This window comes from Lemur catta, chromosome 23 (assembly GCF_020740605.2).
Source record: "Lemur catta isolate mLemCat1 chromosome 23, mLemCat1.pri, whole genome shotgun sequence".
NCBI lineage: Eukaryota > Metazoa > Chordata > Mammalia > Primates > Lemuridae > Lemur > Lemur catta.
This window is the reverse complement of record NC_059150.1, coordinates 19,079,279-19,097,037: the sequence shown is the minus strand read 5'-3', so window position 1 is coordinate 19,097,037 and position 17,759 is coordinate 19,079,279. Positions and strand designations below refer to the sequence as shown.

The following is a 17,759-nucleotide window of genomic DNA, read 5'->3' as shown; positions in this document are numbered from 1 at the left end:
GAGAAGGCCCCGGGCTGGCTGTGCACGTTTGCCATGAGGTGGGTGGGCATGTGGGAGACGGAAGGGAAAGTGAGAAGAGCTGAGAAAAAGTACAGGCGCAACAGAAGTAGATTTCTGGGAAAGAAATGGGGCAGATCTTATCTTGGTGGATCACAGGGGTTGTATTAAAAACAGCTTTCTTTCAATAAAAGGAATCTAAATCCCCTTTTGGGTAGAATGGTCCATGCCCCACCCCGCCCTACTTTTCACTTGTTGGGGGAAGGTCAGGGCACCCCTCTGAGTCCAAGGCAGGACACGGTGACTGCGACTCAGCCACAGCCAATGCCAGAAAGATGACTCAGAGTCTTAAATGGTGCCCTAGGTGTCAACAGGATAACCTCTAGGGCCTGCTCCTTCTACAAAGGCCAACCCAAGATGGTGTGCGTGGCTCAGAGGCTGTGAGGAAGGCGGGGACTGGAGTGGCAGTGTCAAGAGGGGTCTGGAGCCTCATTTCCTACCTACCATTAAAAAAGTCCCTCCCATTTTCCTGAAAGTGGCTAATGTAAGAACAGACAGGAGGAAGCCCCTTTGTGTTAATGACTCTCTCCTTAAGGAATGGTCCTCTGAGAAGTCTGTGCTGCGAGTGGGTACCTCGGTCACACACACCCCATCCCCAGGTAGCCTCTAGGGCCTTCTGCTTTCATTTTCCTTGAATGTACCTAGGAACAGGGGAGGAAAGTCTCTTATTGAAGTGCCTGAAACCCAGAGCTAGAGCTTCTAGAGACGCCGTTCTTCCCGACTCAGCTTGTCCAGCCTTTCCCCAGCGTTCTCTAGTTTCAAGCTCCAGCTTCTCAGAAAGAACTAAAGAACTTGCTGTTTGAATGCAGTAGAAATCAAGATCCAATCATCAAACGACAGCAAAAGGCAGAGCATGGCAGGGAGCAACGACTTGTTCTTTAACAGCCCGGATCAACTCTCCCCAAACCGACACACACACACACTTGTAGGGGACAGAGAGAGAGAAGCATGTTATTCTATTTTACTCATCAAAACAGTAATGCAAAAATAAAAACAGTAGACTATGAAAAGCTCAGGATCTCTCCCTAGGCTACTTACTGCAGGAGGGCCGACAGGTGAGACGGGAAGGATGGAAACAGGGACGTTTGTAGCTCCTACAACTAGGACACCTTAGGAATAGTATTGTAGCAATGATGACGGATGTGCCCTGCCAGGTTCATCCGGCTGCACCTTCCCGTAGCTGCCCAGCAAACGCGACTCTTCATGTGGTTTCTTGGTAGAGTGAGTTTGGCGCATCCTGTTAGCCGCTCTGGTTAATTAGGAATGAGTTACAGCTTTCCTCCTCCACCTTCAGTCTAGTCCCGGGGCTGAGAGTTCAGCTTGAGCCACGTGATCTTGAGGGTTGGCGTGGGGAGGGGGAAGCTTTTTTTTGACTCACTTTTTGGTCATATAATCTGCCATTTTAACAGTAAGATTTGCTTTATGGAAATCAATTCATTAATAAAAACTGTATTCAAGTTGCAATACCATTTCACAGTGAAATATTTTGAGTAAAATTTTGTTGCTAGGATAGTCATGGACAAGAGTCTAACAGCAAGATGTTTTTGATTATGTTAATAAATAAGACAATGCTACTGGAGTCTGGTGTCTCGGTCTAGAACCTTCTCGGTGAGTTGCAGAATTAACCACTTTTTCTTCATAGTCTTTACAGGAGACAACAGTTGTAAAAAGGTACTTGGAACAGGAGATTTTCTGCCTGGTTCAGCTCATGCCACATGTGTAATATAAAAGTTTAGAAAGCCACACCGAGGATGATAAGGGGAAGAATAAGTAGCAAATTTGTAAATTGTGCCTACATTTTTTCTGAGTTTTAAAAAATTAAATCTTAGATCCTGACTAGTCTGCATAGTTCGTTTTGGGTTAATGTTGGCTCTTTAATGAAATTAGTACTTTCTGAAATAAAAATATATTTGTGAAAATTAAAAACTACCTTTTTGGCATGAAAGATCTTAACGAAAACAGCAATTGTTACACTTACAAGTTGTTTTGGCAATGTAAACAAGCAAAAATGAAGAATTTGTTGATTGTTCAATCCTGCTGTGATTATTAGTTCTTATTTCATCTTTAGTTCTAGCAGACATCCTGTATTGAGTAAGGTCTCAATGATGATTGTCGTTAGCTAGTCATCAGTTGTGAATCAGAAGGTGAAATAGTAATCCCGTTAGGCCAGCTCGTTTAAAGGCTGGTTGCTTATTTGTTAGATTAGTTTTTTCTTTTTAAATCATTTGGTCCTTAGAGTTCTTTGCTGTTGTTTTTTCTGTTGAAAATTGAGATTGGTCAGCTTTGTGTGTATCCATGTGGATTTTGTGGCACATCACAATGATGTTTGATATACTTGTAATTTGATTACTTGTGTTTATGTTTGTAATTTTGTTCACAAAGCTAAACACTGCTTTTTTCCTTCTGTCCTGAGAGTGCGTAATGATGACAGCTTGTTTAAAATGGAGTATAAACACTGGCTTAATTTGCTAACTTATACTAACTTATAAAATATGTATACTAAATATGAATTAACATACATGTACATACACATTTCTTCCCTTATGACTCATTAGAAATTTCAGATCTTGGGATTTTGTAGGAAGTTCCAGGTAGCCAATAGTATAAAGAAAGTAGAGAGAAATATGCTTTCCAAGTGGGAAAACTGAACCACAGCAAGAATCCGTAACATTCTCATGACCATGCAAAACATTAAAAGAAGGCACGGTAAACATCTTCCTTGTCCTTGAGACTTGTTCCAAACATTGGACAGTACAATCTTCTTACCCTTTTCTCCAGCCTCCCAAGAGTACTGAAAGGAAACCACATCCTGGAGTAAGATCAGAAACGCAGCTGCTACAAAGTTATAGTCTAAGGGCACTTTTATTTCGACCCCTCTCTCCAAACAGAAATCCCTAAGAATCAAAGTAGATGATGTGTGTAATAGGCTACCAACAGCACAATTAATCAGAAAACTCTCGGAGGAGAAGAAAGCTTTCACTACAAATTACAAATACCAACAAAACATGAGAAGAAACCTCCCTTAACTTGGCAGTGTCAGGTCAAGGACAGGCAGCGGGAGGCTAGGTTTGGGTAAGCTATCTCTAAGCCACATCCCCTTCTCTCTTCTTAGGGACAATTTGTCAGGTCAGAAATGAGGGAATCATTTCTATACCGAGGGAGTCCCATGAGTCACTTTTCTATTCCCCATCTCTACTCAGGTATCATCTCCACAACCTGTCCATGAGGAATCCCGTTATGATTGAATGTACTATGGTTATTAACCAATGGGATCCCTCACCACGTTCCCTAGAATATGTGCAGTCTAATCCCATACTCAGCAAAGACAGGTAGCCGTACACCAACAATGCATTCTCCCCCTTCATATCGTAGAAGTGTCACTGAGAAGTGGTTTTCCACTAACAGACTACATCTTCCAGACCCCTTGCAAATTAGGTGTGGTCATAATACTGGATTTTGGAATGTGCAGCCTCCCATGAGTCTCCTTCCTCCATGTTCTTTCCCCTTCCCACCCAGCTGGAATGTGGACTCCTCCCTCCTCTACCCCAGACAGCCTTAGAAGTCACATGTCATAAATGGCAGGGCCTCTGATGTGACTCTACAGAGGGCCACCCTGCCATCCTGTTCCCCACCCAGTCTGTTATAGGATCAAGGGGGAAAAAGTCTACTGTGTTTGGGTTATTGCATATTTTTAGGTCTTTATGATATAGAAGCTAATCTACTTTAAGTAATACACATACATTTTCTGGGCACTAGTTGTTAATTACAGTTAGAGGTCTATAGGATGTGTGATTGAGTATGCCAAGACAGGATTATAACTTCACTTCCACAGAAGACAACGCAAAGTGGTCAGAACTGTCAGAATTTGGGGTCAATGTGGACAGAAGCAGAATCCTTTCCTCAGCCACTTGGGTAGATGGCCCAATTGGGATCTTCATTTATTATGTTTCAATTTATTAAGAGGTATGACATATGTACCACAAGCTACTGATTTTACCTTTATTTTATAGCTGATGAAAAAAAACAATTATCAACTATATCCTCCACCCAGCTTGGTTTGTTCCAGAAATCTTCATGCTTAGGAGGCAGCATCAGTTAAATCTCATAAAGTGCTCTTGTGGTTGGAAAGGGCAAAGTAAGATGCTCAGAAATAGGAGTTGAAGGTGTTAACTCTAGGACCCATTGCCATTTCTGTGGCATTTTCACTTCCATTGCTTTGGTACTTCTACCTCAGGCTTAGAGTTGAGTAAATCAGAAACTAACCCCAGGCATCTAACAATTGTTCTTTATTTTAAAACATGGCCATGAAAAGCCAAGGAAATGCAGAAGGAAGGCAGCACGAGGTCTTCTGAGCCAAGGTGGAAGTGCCTCTGGTCGGCAATTCCCACTGGTGTTACCATGACTCAACAGTCTGTTGCAATCTGTTGTGGAAAGGGGCAGAGTGACAGCTGGAATCCAAAGAAGTGTGTACAACCCAGAGCTCTCTCGGCTTTGCCAAAGGTCAAGGGCCCCCATGGGAGGGTCTTGCAACATATGTTCTGTTGAGCAAAGAGGTTGCAAACCAAGGAGTTATTGCAATAAATACCACGTGTGATGAACAAGGTTTGTAGGTTTAACTTTATTTTTTAAAAATGTTTGTCTTCCTCACTAGACAATCAACTCTATGAGGGCAGAGACTATGTCAGCACTGTCCTGCCAGCCCCCGGCACACAGTAGGTACTCAATAAATATATGCTAGAAGGATGGATGGAAGGATGGATGGAAGGATGGATTCTACCCAGCTCAAGTGTGGGTAGGAACATTCTCTGCTATAGAGGGAAGGAGGGAGAGAGAGAGAGAGAGAATGTAAAATAAAACACATAGATGCATATAATTTTTAGTGTTGAAAAGTGGGATTGAATTAGAACTAATAAGTCTTCTAGATAATTTCACTTCTTTCAATGCCCAAGCCAGTTTTCTATCACTTTGAAACCCAAAAGTAAATACCTTCCAAATGTTTGCTGTGCTGGTAGGAAATGCTTTAATGAAAATGCAGTCTCTAAGCTGCCATGGCATCATTAAGAGAAAGGGTATCATTCCAGGGCCAGACTCACAGGTGGCAGAGCACCGGCCGGCACCACTGCCCCAGTGGGCCTGCCTTCCAGTTCCTCCCTCCATCACTGCTCACTTCTTCCAGCTTCAAAGCGGAGTATGTAGTCACGTCCCAGTGGTAAGGAGCAGGAACTCTGACCAGCAAGAAGCTTGCAGTGGATGATATGAAGCAATAGTGTTGTACTGGCCACAGTGTGACTGCGTTTCACTCTCTGTTCTGACATTAGGAAGAATTTTATATTCTGGGCAAAGTCAACAATTTTTCCTTCAGTCACGTTACTCAAAGAATAAGCTGACTATAACCCAGCGGCACTTGTCCAAATTCCAGGACTCCGTTTATGACTATTCTGAGGCAAACATCTGCATATGCATTTGTCCTTCCATCCGGTCTACTCTTTGGGGTCCAGGTCCTTGGTCAGTCTCACGCCCAGTGCTTTCTGCCTCATTGCCCAGCGTCACGAAGCAAGCAGTACACAGGTGCAATAAGACATCCACCTGGCCACGATCTCAAGGATGGGGTCAGATTCAGTTGACCTGAACACACCCACTGAACATGTTCAAATGTCCCCATCCCACCCTACCCACATGAGATGGCTCCCGAGCCCTGAGGTCCGTATCCTAAGAACCTCAGTTGAGAAATCTCTCTGGCAGCTTCACTGTTGCTCAAGAGCCTGAGTATTGTAGCATCCTGGGGGCAGGTTGTCCCTAATGTTCTCCAGGTTCTTCACATCAGCCAGAATCCCATCTATGTTTGTTTCCAGCAAACGGAGATGGCCCCTTTGCCGGCGTGCCCTCTCTTCCAGCTCGGACATCAAGGGCCGCAGTTGGCTGTTGATCTGGGTCTTGGCTCGGAAAAGGTTTTGCTCCAGTAAGATCAGCCCCTCTTCATCCACACTGCCAGGCTTGTCTATTTCAGGGACAGGAGTTAACAGAGAAAAACTGTGGTTAGATCTCCTCAAACACATATGTGCCCTTCTGTACCCCTAACTAATTCTTGTTTCCACCTGCCCAGAGCAAATAGCATGTCTTGAATTTAAAAGGCTTATTTTAAATGAGAAATAATCTAGAAAATGCTCCAAGAGCACTAGCCTGGTTACTGGTTCAAGCTCAGTTCAAGACTCTGAGCTCTATAGCTCAGCAACATGAAGTTTTGATTTCTCCTTTCCTGTTAGGGTCAACAGTTTATGCTCTAAAAAGATGAAGACTGAAGGTCATAGTGGACCGAGCAGAATCCAAAGTGTCTGCCTAAAACAGATCACCCCTAGGATCAGAATCAACGCCAAAGTTTGCTTTCTGAGCCACCCTTGCTGTTTTCTATTAGAAGACCTTTAGACACTGGCGAGCTTCAGGGTTTATAGAGGCCAAGGTACGCTTTGCTCTTCAGAGGATGGATTCCAGCTGTTAGAAAATGATGTAAGACTTCCTTCTGGCCTCAAACCGTGGGAATCTGGCTAGATATGATTTCCAATATAAAATGTAATCACATTTGTGCAGGTATGTTTTACCCATAAACTATCTAAAACTAATGTCAGCATAAAGGGCGTCTGGACAGGCCCGCTTAGTTCCAATTGAGTGGTCCTTGGTCAAGTCAAACTCAAGGTGAAGCTGCCTCACGTACCTGCGCTGCAGTGACAGATAGTATTTGACTGTATGCACGTATTATACCCAGAACAATGAATCTGTTAAAGTTCCAGCACTCAAGAGTACACAGAGTAGAAACAACATCGTAACAAAAATGTGGACCCAACGGATCTGTCCTTCACCTGAGGGTAGGGAAGAGTGCAAGAATTTAGGGTTCTATGACATGCAGAGAAATTTAAATAAGCTTGGGAACAAAATAAGCATGTCTGTGAGGAAGTGGTGTGAGCTGTCAGAAAAGAACAGCGGCATTGGAGACAAAAAGACCTCAGTTTGAATCTCGCCTGCACAATTATGTCACCTGCGGGGGATTATTAAGCTCTCTAAGCCTCAGTTCTTTCCTTTGTGAAATAAAATAATGAAAATAAAACCCATCTCATAGGACTTTTATAAGACTTAAATGATGTTATATCATGAAGTCACCTGCCATAGTACCTGACAAACAGCAAACATTTACCAGTTCCCTCCTCCACCCTCCCTCTCCACTCACATGGTCCCTTTGAAGGCCCATTGGTTTCATGACCTTTTTTAAGAACACTAAAAAATGCTGCTAAAGTCTCAGCTGGGGAGGTTTTTTTTTTTTTTTTTTTTTTTTTCATCCTTAGAGGGTATTTTTCTCTTTGGGGCTCATTGGATCCCAAAGCAGACCCCTGAGCATAAGCACACAGGCAATACTGGTGTCTCAGGGTAACGATACACTCCACAGGGAAATCCGGTTTTAAAGTTGTTGTTCTACTGAACTGGAGAAGCAGAGCCAACCCTTTTTCTGATGTTGCTGGGATCTGTGAGCGAATCCCTAGTTCCACATGTGCTGGAGTCTAAGCTCAATAACACAGGCCAAAGGAGGGCTTGCTATCAGCTCTACCTAAATCCAGAATTTTAAGTAAAATCAGTTTTCTTGTGGGAGTGACTCTGTGGAGAAACCTGATTCTCTGCCCCACAGTGCTGTCAAATCTATTTTATCCTAAAATGTTGCAATATCTTGTGGACCACATTTCTTCTGGGTTATCTACCCAGGTAGCTCAAGTTTCTCCAACTGGTCACATCAAGATATAACTTTGGTTTGGGAAGGAACAAACAGCAAGTGATTTTTTTTTGTTTTTTTTTTTGAGACAAGAGTCTCACTCTGTTGCCCTGGGCTAGAGAGCAGTGGTGCCACCATAGCTCACAGCAACCTCAAACTCCTGGGCTCAAGGGATCCTTCTGCCTCAGTCTCCCTAGAAGCTGGGACGACAGGCATGCACCACCACACCCAGCTCATTTTTTTATTTTTTGTAGAGACGGGGTCTCACTCGTGCTCAGGCCGATCTTGAACTCCTGACCTCAAGCAGTCCTCCCTCCTTGGCTTCCCAAAGTGCCAGGATTTACAGGCGTGAGCCATTGAGCCCAGCCAGCAAGTGATTCTTGACCTCACGGCCTGGGAGAATCCTTCACCGCTTTCCCATCACTACTCTACTGCCTCAGAGCAGGCTCCGGCCCCTCTCCCCTCGATTATTTCAGTAACATCCTAAGTGGTCTCAACCTGCCTTCTGTCTAATCCTGCTTCAAGCTCTCCTCAACTCAGCTACGCTAGTGATCTTTCTGGAATATATACTGATGAATTTGTTACTCTGCTTAAAACTGCCCAATGCTTTCTCAGGATCAAGGCCAGACTCCATAGCGGGACACACAAGCTGTCTAGTCTTCTGGTAAGTTTCTTGGATACGCCCAGTTCTTTGACCCACAGACCTCCACCCCCAACTGCAATTGGTGCTCAGTGACCCATCTTAAACATGGTAAAACGGAGTCCACAAAATGTAAAGGAACCTCCCCAAAGTATCTGGGCCTGGAAACACACCAATCTCCTGCTATCCTTAAGGAAAGCTGAGATTCCCATCCATGGGGGCCAGGGGTAGGGGGTCTTCTGGGGAAAAGCCCTGGAGCGTGGGCTGGAAGGTTGTGGACACGCCACATACCCATCAGGTGGAGGATGCCATCCAACACGTCGAGTGTGTCTTGGATCGCAACTCCAGCATTCTTGGCTCTCGCGTCGACTCTCTGGGCTTCAGTAACCACCTGAGGGAAGAAAAGCACAGATTGGCTTGGAGAAGGCATTTTCTATATTGGCAGGTTTCGAGGCATTGCCCGTGGGAAGCGACAGGGACTCACCATCTGCACCGCGTCCACGTCCGCGTCCAACTCCAGCTCCTTCCTCGCCAGCTCTCCTTCCACTTCCCTCATCTCGCTCTTCAGAGTGGCCAGTCCCTTTTCCATGGCCAAGGCCCCATCTGCTGTCACATTGGCTTCCAAGTTCAGACTCCCTATCTCCTGGGAGGAGAAAAGGAGCCAGGGACGGAAGGAGAGAGAGGGGTGAGGCACAAAAATATCCCAAAGACAACAGCAGAAAAAATACAGCTGCAGTCAGGCCCTGATGGTGTCAGTTAGATGAACAATGAGAAAGTCAGACTCAGGGACACACCCTGCCCCAAGCTCTGCCTCAAACAAGCTAATTTGGGGGGTGTCTCTAGGGACTGGGGGTGTCAGCCCTGAGATCCTGTTTCCCTCTCAGTTCGATGCTCACTAAATGTTGAACACAATTAGGAACCCTTTGGGAAAAACCGGAGGACAAAAAACTCACATCATTCTCTGTCTCGTTCCTTTGCTGCTATGGTCTTTTGAATGACTTTACTAGGACTGATCCCTGAGACAGCTGAGTTTGGAATGCAGAGAATGAATGGGCTACAGCATTATTAATAAACTTTTGGTTTTGTAAGGACAGAGTTTATTAATATCTTTATCAATGAGCTATTATTAAGCACCAAATTGCAGGTGTCTCTATGCTAGAAGCTGTTATAAAGACAGACACATGAAATTGGTCTTAGCCCTCAAGGGACTTAAAATTACAAATTATTTTTGCAAGTTACCAAGTGGTCTAAAAGTGAGGCCAAATAGTCCAGATACCAAGAGTTCACTCTGCGCTTTTTAGAGTTGCACGAGCTTTCTAGAAGTTGTGCTTTATTAAGAGCTAAGAAGCTCCCTTCCAGCTGAGACACATCCTTCTATTGTAGCATTTAACATGTGGGTTGTAAGAGTAACTTGTCTGTTTCCCCCCATTGCATTGAATGCTCCTTGAGGAGAGGGGTTAGGTATTTCTTACTCTGCATCCCCCGCACCAAGCACGATGCTAGCACATTATGGAAGGAAAGAGAAAAATGAATACATGGAACTTAGACATAGGACACAGACTGAGACAAAGGATCTAGAACTCCAGAATTTCATAATCTAGAATCAAAACATTGATGATTGTTGCTACAGGTTAAATTGTAAAAGCTATGCTGAAGTCCTAAGAATATGACCTTATTTAAATAGAGGCTTGCTGCATATGTAATTAGGTACAATGAGGTCATACTGGAGCAGGTTGGGCCCCTCAGCCAATATGACTGGTGTCCTTCTAAGAAGAGATGGAGCCATCCAGGGAGAATGACACCACGTGACGACAAAAGCTCGAGGCTGCAGTGATGCAGCTGCAACCCAAGGCACACCAAGGATTGACGACCACCACCGGAAGCTAGGAAGAGGCAAGAGAGGCTTCTACCCAGGCTCCAGGGGAGCACAGCCCTGCTGACACCCTGCTTTTGGACTTCCAGCCTGCAGAACTATGAGAGAATAAATTTCTGTTTTTTGAAGCCACCCCGTTTGTGGTGTTTTGTTGTAGCAGCCCTAGGAATGTAATACAATAGTCTATATAAAAAATAAAAATCTTAGATGGTTTTTCTCATGGTGCTGTCCAAAAGGGAGATGAAAACAGGGGCTCTCGCACTCAGTTACAGTCCGTGAGTCACAGAGCAGGCAGCCGTGTGGCTCTGCAGCTCACGGGGGCCACAGCAGGACTCTGAGCCACAGGGGTCAAATGAACCCAGAGCTCTCCCTCCTTCCACACCACCCTTGCTTGGGGCTACTTGCACCAACTGCATCTCGACTTCTCTCTACCTGCTCGATCTCGCTGGAGATGCCCAGGGCCTCCCTTGCCGCCTTCTCTGCCCGCTGGGCGTCGGCAGCAGCACTGCCCAGGGCTGTTTCCGCTTGCTGGGTCTTGTCACTGGCGTCTTTAACCTTCTGGCTGATGTACGAGAGTCTCTTCATGGCCTCTTCAGCTTCTGCTTTTCTGTCTCCAACCTGCAGGTCAAACTCTGACATGACGAAAAGAAAAAAATGGTCACAACGATGACAGCAAACTTACAAAAGAGTGAGAGCGGCTGATGTTTTCAAGAAAAATTCCTGAAAGAGTGTTATTACCGACTGGGGCTTGGGGTGTGGGAAGTTGTGGCTGGGATTACTCTTTCTTAGCTGAGAGAAAGCATCTTAAAGGAGGCATGGAATGGGGCCATCATCAGTCCTTTGTGTAGAGAAACTGACAGCCAGCCTTCCCCGAGTCCCCAGCACTGCAGAGCCTTAAGCCCTAAGCTGCCAGTGACAAGAGCTGGCCTTTCGGGGGATGGGTAGAGAGGCACTTTCTGTGAAGAAAATCCCACGACTTTAGAAAAGTTTCTGTTTCGTTCTTTAGTGAAGAAATCTGAAATTTCACACAAATCTCTGCAAGGCATAAACCCAAATCTCTTGGAATCTAGATGCAGTGACAAAGGTTGCTCTGTCATCACCTCAAAGCAATTGTATCGGTTCCATGTTGGAACCAACCAGGCTACAAAAGAAAAGGAAAAATATCTAGACAGTAATGATGTGTTGAATCTGTGATAGACCTCAGAGATCACTTAGTTATACCTTTTCCCTTTGAAGAGGATGATATTAGGGTCTAGGAAGGCTATGTAACTTGCCTATGGTCACACAGCTCGCTCAACCTGGTCCAGTGGCCCAGCAGAGATCAGAACTCAGGCCTGCTGACAACTAGTTTAATTCTTTCCACTACATTAAACATTAATTAGATTTTTTTTCTTTAGAAAGATATTTACTAAGCATCTATTAATATTCTAATATACCTACCACTTAGAGAGATATATGAGGATTCAGAATAAATCAGTCAATCACTTTAAAAGTGACCTGAACCGTGAAATACTAACCTCTGAGATTCTTTAGGATGCTCTCAACTTCATAAAAGGTGGCATTGCCCATGCTCAGTGCTTCCTGTGCTCTGCTTTTAGCAAGATTGGCCCGGGAAAGCAGCTGATCTGATTTCTGTAAATAGGTAGACAGAATCAGATTAGAGGAAGTACATTCCTGCTGGCAAAATCATTCTGATATATTTCTCTTTCTGGTGATTCACCATAAAGTCTAGGGGTGCTGCAGCAAACTCCTTTAAAATCTGGGAAACAGCAAATTTTATAAGTCAACAACACATCCCGTACAAAGAACAGTCTCAAATTCTAGTCCACCATCAGGTACAAGAATAGTTTTGCAAATCATAATTTTAAACTCTAGATACTTCCTGAAGCCAAGCTCATAGACAAGAGTTAGACCAAAATTAAACCTAAGAGGCCTAGGACCTCTTCCTAGGTTTGAGGGCTGACTCAGTGAGTGCAGCTGCACTAATCACATCAAGATCTCTGCCTCTCAGTTACCTCCTCTCTAAGCAGTGACACCGTGACCTTCAGAGAGCTTTTGATCGTTCTTCTTGCCATATTGATTCACATGGTAGGCATTTAATACATGTTTATTGAATGAACAAACTAACAAAGGATACCTGTCTCCCATTCTTTCCATTCAGTAAGAGCTGCTGGGTTTCTTCTTCCCAGTTTCCCAGATTGCTGTGCACACGCTTGAACTCATCCATATGCCTGGTCACCAGGCTTGAGAGAGAATCAGCTTTTTGTTTGATCCTCTTTGCTTCCACCTGTGAGCCAAAGAAATGCATGAGTCTGACTTTCTGTTCACCAGTTACCACACCAGCCTTCTCAGGACCTGGCATCACTGTTTAAAAACAGCAACAGCCTTAAGAAGCCGAGAAAATAGTCACTAGCTATCCAGGCCCAAAGCCTAACAGGAATGAGGCAGTGTACCCAATGAAAGTCAGGCGGCAGGTCCCCCAAGTGTCAAATAGACTTTGTCTCTCTTCTTTTTTCTTTTTTAAAATTTTACATGTTAGTTTATATGTTCACAGGAACATATGTCCATAGGAATCATGAGTGTTTTTTGCTGTAGGTAACAAGCTGAATCTTCTTAATTTAATAAGTTTGGAATAGTTAAGGGAATTGAGGGCAGAAACAATGCAAAACTTTTAAGAACAAAAGATTTCTAAGTGGTTATACATAGAGATGTACTATGGGTTGACCCAAGTGTAAACATAAAACTTTATAATAATTTCCCACCGTTTTCAACAGTCCCATAAACCAGGGAAGAGATATAAAACTTCTAACCACTAATAGGTTCAGGATGGGCCAAGGCCTTTCCAGAGACTAGTATGGGGGTTTAAGAACAAGGAAATGGACAATGAGGAGGCTAAATACTCTTCCTACTCTAAAGCAAGAGAGGTTAAGGGGAAGAAACCCCCCAGAGCGGAAAGCATTTATGGCCCCTCTCCTGGACATCAAGCACACGGGCCAGATGCCCTCACCTGCAAGGACTGGTCGTTGACTCCCTGAAGCTGGGACACTGAATCCAGGAGGCGGAGGCTGTGTCGATAAGACCTATCCGCATCAATGTCGGTTTGCGTGGCCTCCCTTGACAGCTGCTGGGCCAGGGACTTGGTTTTCTCCAATCTACAGGGGGAGGGTAAAAAAAAAAAAAAATAGGACTTTGAGTATCCACCCTTTTAATGAAAGCCATAATTCATCCTGTTGCAGTTGGAATAACCAGAAGAACCAAACAAGGTAATGTGTCCGGCATGTGTCCTCCCCCACAATCTCAACATAAGCCTTTCAGTTTACACAGGTTGCGTTACAACAATTCAACCCCCGTTTCCCAATTTTGATAATAGAAACCTATTATCTTTAGATCTGCCACGCCATCAGATGGATTTACTCACACCCTTCAAATACCACAGAGGGTGACCGTACCTCCAAATACTGCAATGTCTCAATAAAAACATAAACTTTACTAGATCAACCGTTTCTTCTTCCAGTCTTAAAACTATCTGCTTCTCCCAAAATAACAGCCTAGCGTTAATAGGTTTTTAAAGAAACATGGCGCCCCGCGAGCACGGCTCGCACTAGACCCCGGGCGGATGCGGGGTCTGATGGTCCACGCGAGGACCCGTCGAGACGTACTTTCCCACAAGCCCTTGCGCCACGGCGCCATCTAGGCCGCCGCTTCCGCCTCCGTCGCTGCGAGCCTTGCTTGCCAGGGAGAGCGCTTGTTTGGAGTAGTCCTCAGTTTCCCTTGCCAGTCGCTCCATGTCACTGGCTGCCTCAACATGACTGAAAGGATTAAACACAAAGAATCAGAGTTGTCATAGCAAAGGGTTTCCTGTAGGCTGGTCAATGAGGGGCTAAGTAAGGGAACTGGTTTGGCTTAGGAAAACCTAACAGAATTGACCCCGGGTACATGGAATTAGAGGAACTACCAAGCAGCAGGTGTTCGGGAGAATCAGGCTCATGTCACGGACCTTGTGGTGATCTTTACTGTTTATGGCACGATCAGTGGAAGCCCAGAGGGGGTGGGGTGGAGACGGGTGATGAAACATTGCATCTGTAAGCTCTTTTCTGCAGGAAGAAGCTCCTACGTCTTATTATCTCCCAGGATCCGACCCCTGCTCAATTTCGCTGCGACTCTAAACTGGGCCACCACTAGGGGGACAGTGCCTGCCAATAAAAGTTCTCCAGGTGCTTTTGTACTCCTGGTTCTAGAAAGTGATTTAAAAGGGGGGAGGGGTTGACGAGGAGGCAGCTCATGCTACAAAAGCACAAGCCAGCCCTCTTCCGCTGACTGAATTCCACTTGGGATTAACAGAGCCTGCCACCCTGCTGAGCACTCGTGCTATGAGCAAACCTTGAGCAAACCTCTCAAAAAATGATAGGATTCATAGTTCCAGGCAAGGATAAAGGGAGCTGCCTGTTATCATTGGGGCCCTGCAGAGCCGGTTTCCAGGAGGAAGTCCCCCCTCTGCAGACGTAGCCCCCACATGCTAACAAACAACTTGTTGCTACTTGTTCCCAGGCCTGGTGTGGGAGCCTGGGAGTCCCTGAAAGCTGCGGAGCATTCTTTTCCAAGGGCTGATTCATTTCACGTGACCCGAGGAGTCACATCTGACATACACCAAAGCCATATTATGAGTCATAGGGAAACTGGGAGAAAAACACCCCCACCCCCAATTCCTGCCAAAGGACCCTGCAGTGGCCACTTGCATACACTAAAAGCCAGTGGTTAAAAACTGGCTTTAAGGTAGGGGATGGCCGCAAAGGAGCCTGGAAAGAATGAATATGGTGCTTGGGTCCTGAATACCCTGCAGTTTTAATCAAGTCTGGCCTTGCAGAGACAGCCTGAAGCAGAGGTGCCCTCTAATGCTGCTCACCTGTCTGCCAATCTTGTGGCCTCCTGAGCCAGACTTTTAAAGCCATTTGGCCCCGTGTAGTGCTCTGAGGGAGGAATGTTCTGTGGAAAAAGGAGACTTGGTTAAAGCTTTGCACTCAGCCATGGAGCCTAAGTAGGTGCAGCACCTGACCTGTCAGAACCACTTGTCATTAGCTACACAGGATTCTACACCCTGACACTTACCCAAGAGTCTCTGTTCACCATGATCATTCCATTAATAAGAGAAGTATGTATAGACAAGAACAAAGTAGAAACCCAAGTTCAAAAAAGGTCTGCATATAGATACAGAGGCATTTATAAATATACACATGTACATATTTTTATATACACATTTAAAGTTCAGTAGAATATACACCAAGTTTTAACAGTGGTTATTTAGTAGTAATGGAATCATAGGGAATTTTTACTTATTTTGTACATTTTCTACAATAAACATTTTTATGACAAGGGAAAAATCAATATGTATTATTTTTTAATGTGATTTCCTCATCATAGTATCTGATTATCTCCCAACTTTCTTTATTCATCTCCAACCCATCCACCTACATTAGTGTCACTATAGTCTTCTTAATTCAGAAATAGAAGTGTGTTCAATCAACTCTCCCTCTCCTATCACACCAAAAACTACATCATTAAGAAAATCATACTGGCAACAATTCTTTTCCATTTTCAAAACCCTGTATTTACTGGGCTCCTTCGTTCCTTTCTTCCTTCCCTTTTCATTCATTCATTCATTCATGCAGTATTCACCACAGCCACACACCGTGCGGTGGGCTAACAATGCAAATATGAGCAAAAGTAAACCCTGCCCTCTGGGGGTTAACAAGCTAGGAGATAGGCAGAAAGAAGGAAGGACAGGCAAGGCCAAGGTGAGGATGTGGTTAGAATAAATGAGTTAGGGAGAAGAACATAATGCAGTTCAATGGGCAATTGCAGGAGGCCGAAGACGTAAAGAATAGGTGTGACTGTTGCTAGGAAGAGAAGTCCAACTACCTGCCAGGGAGACCAGAGACAGAAAGTGAGCCGGTGAGAGCTGCAGGTGGGCCTCCCAACACAGCAGTGATTCTCAGTACCCCAACCTGGCAAAACCTACCGTGTTTTGCAAGGAAGCTTCACTTTCCGCCATGCTCACTCGCATCTGAGTGATGAGCCTGCGTGTGTCCTGAACTCGGTTCTGATACTGACTTCCCAGGGCCCGAACTCTTTCCACAGTCATCTTGAGGTCATCCAGGCGGTTCCGATAGCTGTTCTCTTGGCTCCTCATCTTGGCCAACTGGGGAGCGAGGGATCTACTAGCACCTGAACACAAATTAGGAAAGGGCGGATGAGCACTTTCCGGGTCAGTGTGGAGTTGTGAAACATAACAGAGGGTTGACTGGCTTATGGCAAAATGACAAAAATGTGCATGCAACTGTTCTTTTATCTCCATCATTCAGGTAGCAGGGGAACGTCACAAACAGTCCTTCTACCTCAGCCAGGGCTGGCTGGAGACACCTGATGAACTGATGTCCACAGAAGATTCTGTGACCTAGTGTAGCAATTCTCTCTAGGGCTATGAATTCTCTCCTGTCTAAAGAAGGAAGTTGGCGTCATCACCTTCTGAAATCTGGGCTTCTCTCAGGATGTCCCGGAGGGCCTGCTCAGCCTGCTGCATCCTGCCTTCCAGCTCCGTGTTGGGTATTGCTCCACCACCAGCCTGAGCCTTCGAAACCAGGGCCTCCAGGCTCTGAAGCTGCTGCACAAACTGATCCATCTGAAACCACACAGGAAAGAGGATCACAGGGAGGGTGGAGACAGCGGTCCAATACCAGGCACCCAGAGGATAACAGCTAAAAGCCCAGAAATGTTTGGCATGTCATGGTGGTTAAAAGTTTAAATTCTAGAGCTTAGATTCCTTGTGCTTGCATCCTGGCCCCAGTACTCACTAGCTGTATAAGCTTGGGCAAGTCACCATTTTTACCTGTGAAAATGGGATAATAAAAATAATAATACTACCTCCTAGAGTTATTACTTGGATCACATGAGTTAATAACTGTAAGGTGCTTAGATCAGTGCCTGGCACAAAGAAAGTGCTATAAAAGACTTGTTAAATAGATACATTTAAAAAGAACAGGTTGAGTTTGTTCTACATTTGGAGCTCTGTTTGGGCCTCTTCCTCCCCCACTCCTCATTCCAGAAAAATAATGGTTAATAATTAACAACATCAAGCTCATTCTTCTCTGGAATTCAAATGGGAAGTTTCTGGAGGCCATTCCCATTTGGAAAGCCTTGATACCTTCTAGACTACTCATATCTTTTATGTTTACGTTTTTTTTTTTTTTCATTTGTTTTACAAGAATATCTCTAGGAAAAAAAAATCTAGCTGGCAAGTGGCATATTATAGTGGAGAGCAGGGAGTTCAGCGTCAGGGGATGTGGGTGGGATTCCTGGTTCCACCTAGCCATGCCACTTTGGAAAGCTGCAAGTATTTTGAGATTTTGACCAGTGAAAACGGAGGTCAGAATACTTTTTCT

The 17,759-nt window shown here is 44.8% G+C and overlaps 1 protein-coding gene across 1 annotated transcript in view; it reads right to left on the bottom strand.

Moving 5' to 3' along the window:
* Positions 1-4,328: 4,328 nt before the first annotated feature.
* LAMC2 (laminin subunit gamma 2) overlaps positions 4,329-17,759 on the bottom strand; it is a 73,798-nt gene continuing 60,367 nt past the window's right edge. Inside the window, exons 15-25 of the mRNA XM_045536097.1 lie at positions 16,843-16,999; positions 16,340-16,545; positions 15,227-15,306; positions 13,983-14,132; positions 13,331-13,475; positions 12,461-12,610; positions 11,841-11,955; positions 10,756-10,955; positions 8,935-9,093; positions 8,742-8,841; positions 4,329-6,055 (exon numbers count right to left, since the gene is read on the bottom strand). Coding sequence (XP_045392053.1) covers positions 5,802-6,055; positions 8,742-8,841; positions 8,935-9,093; positions 10,756-10,955; positions 11,841-11,955; positions 12,461-12,610; positions 13,331-13,475; positions 13,983-14,132; positions 15,227-15,306; positions 16,340-16,545; positions 16,843-16,999 — 1,716 coding nt within the window. The 3' untranslated portion in view covers positions 4,329-5,801. The remainder of the gene's footprint in view (positions 6,056-8,741; positions 8,842-8,934; positions 9,094-10,755; positions 10,956-11,840; positions 11,956-12,460; positions 12,611-13,330; positions 13,476-13,982; positions 14,133-15,226; positions 15,307-16,339; positions 16,546-16,842; positions 17,000-17,759) is intronic.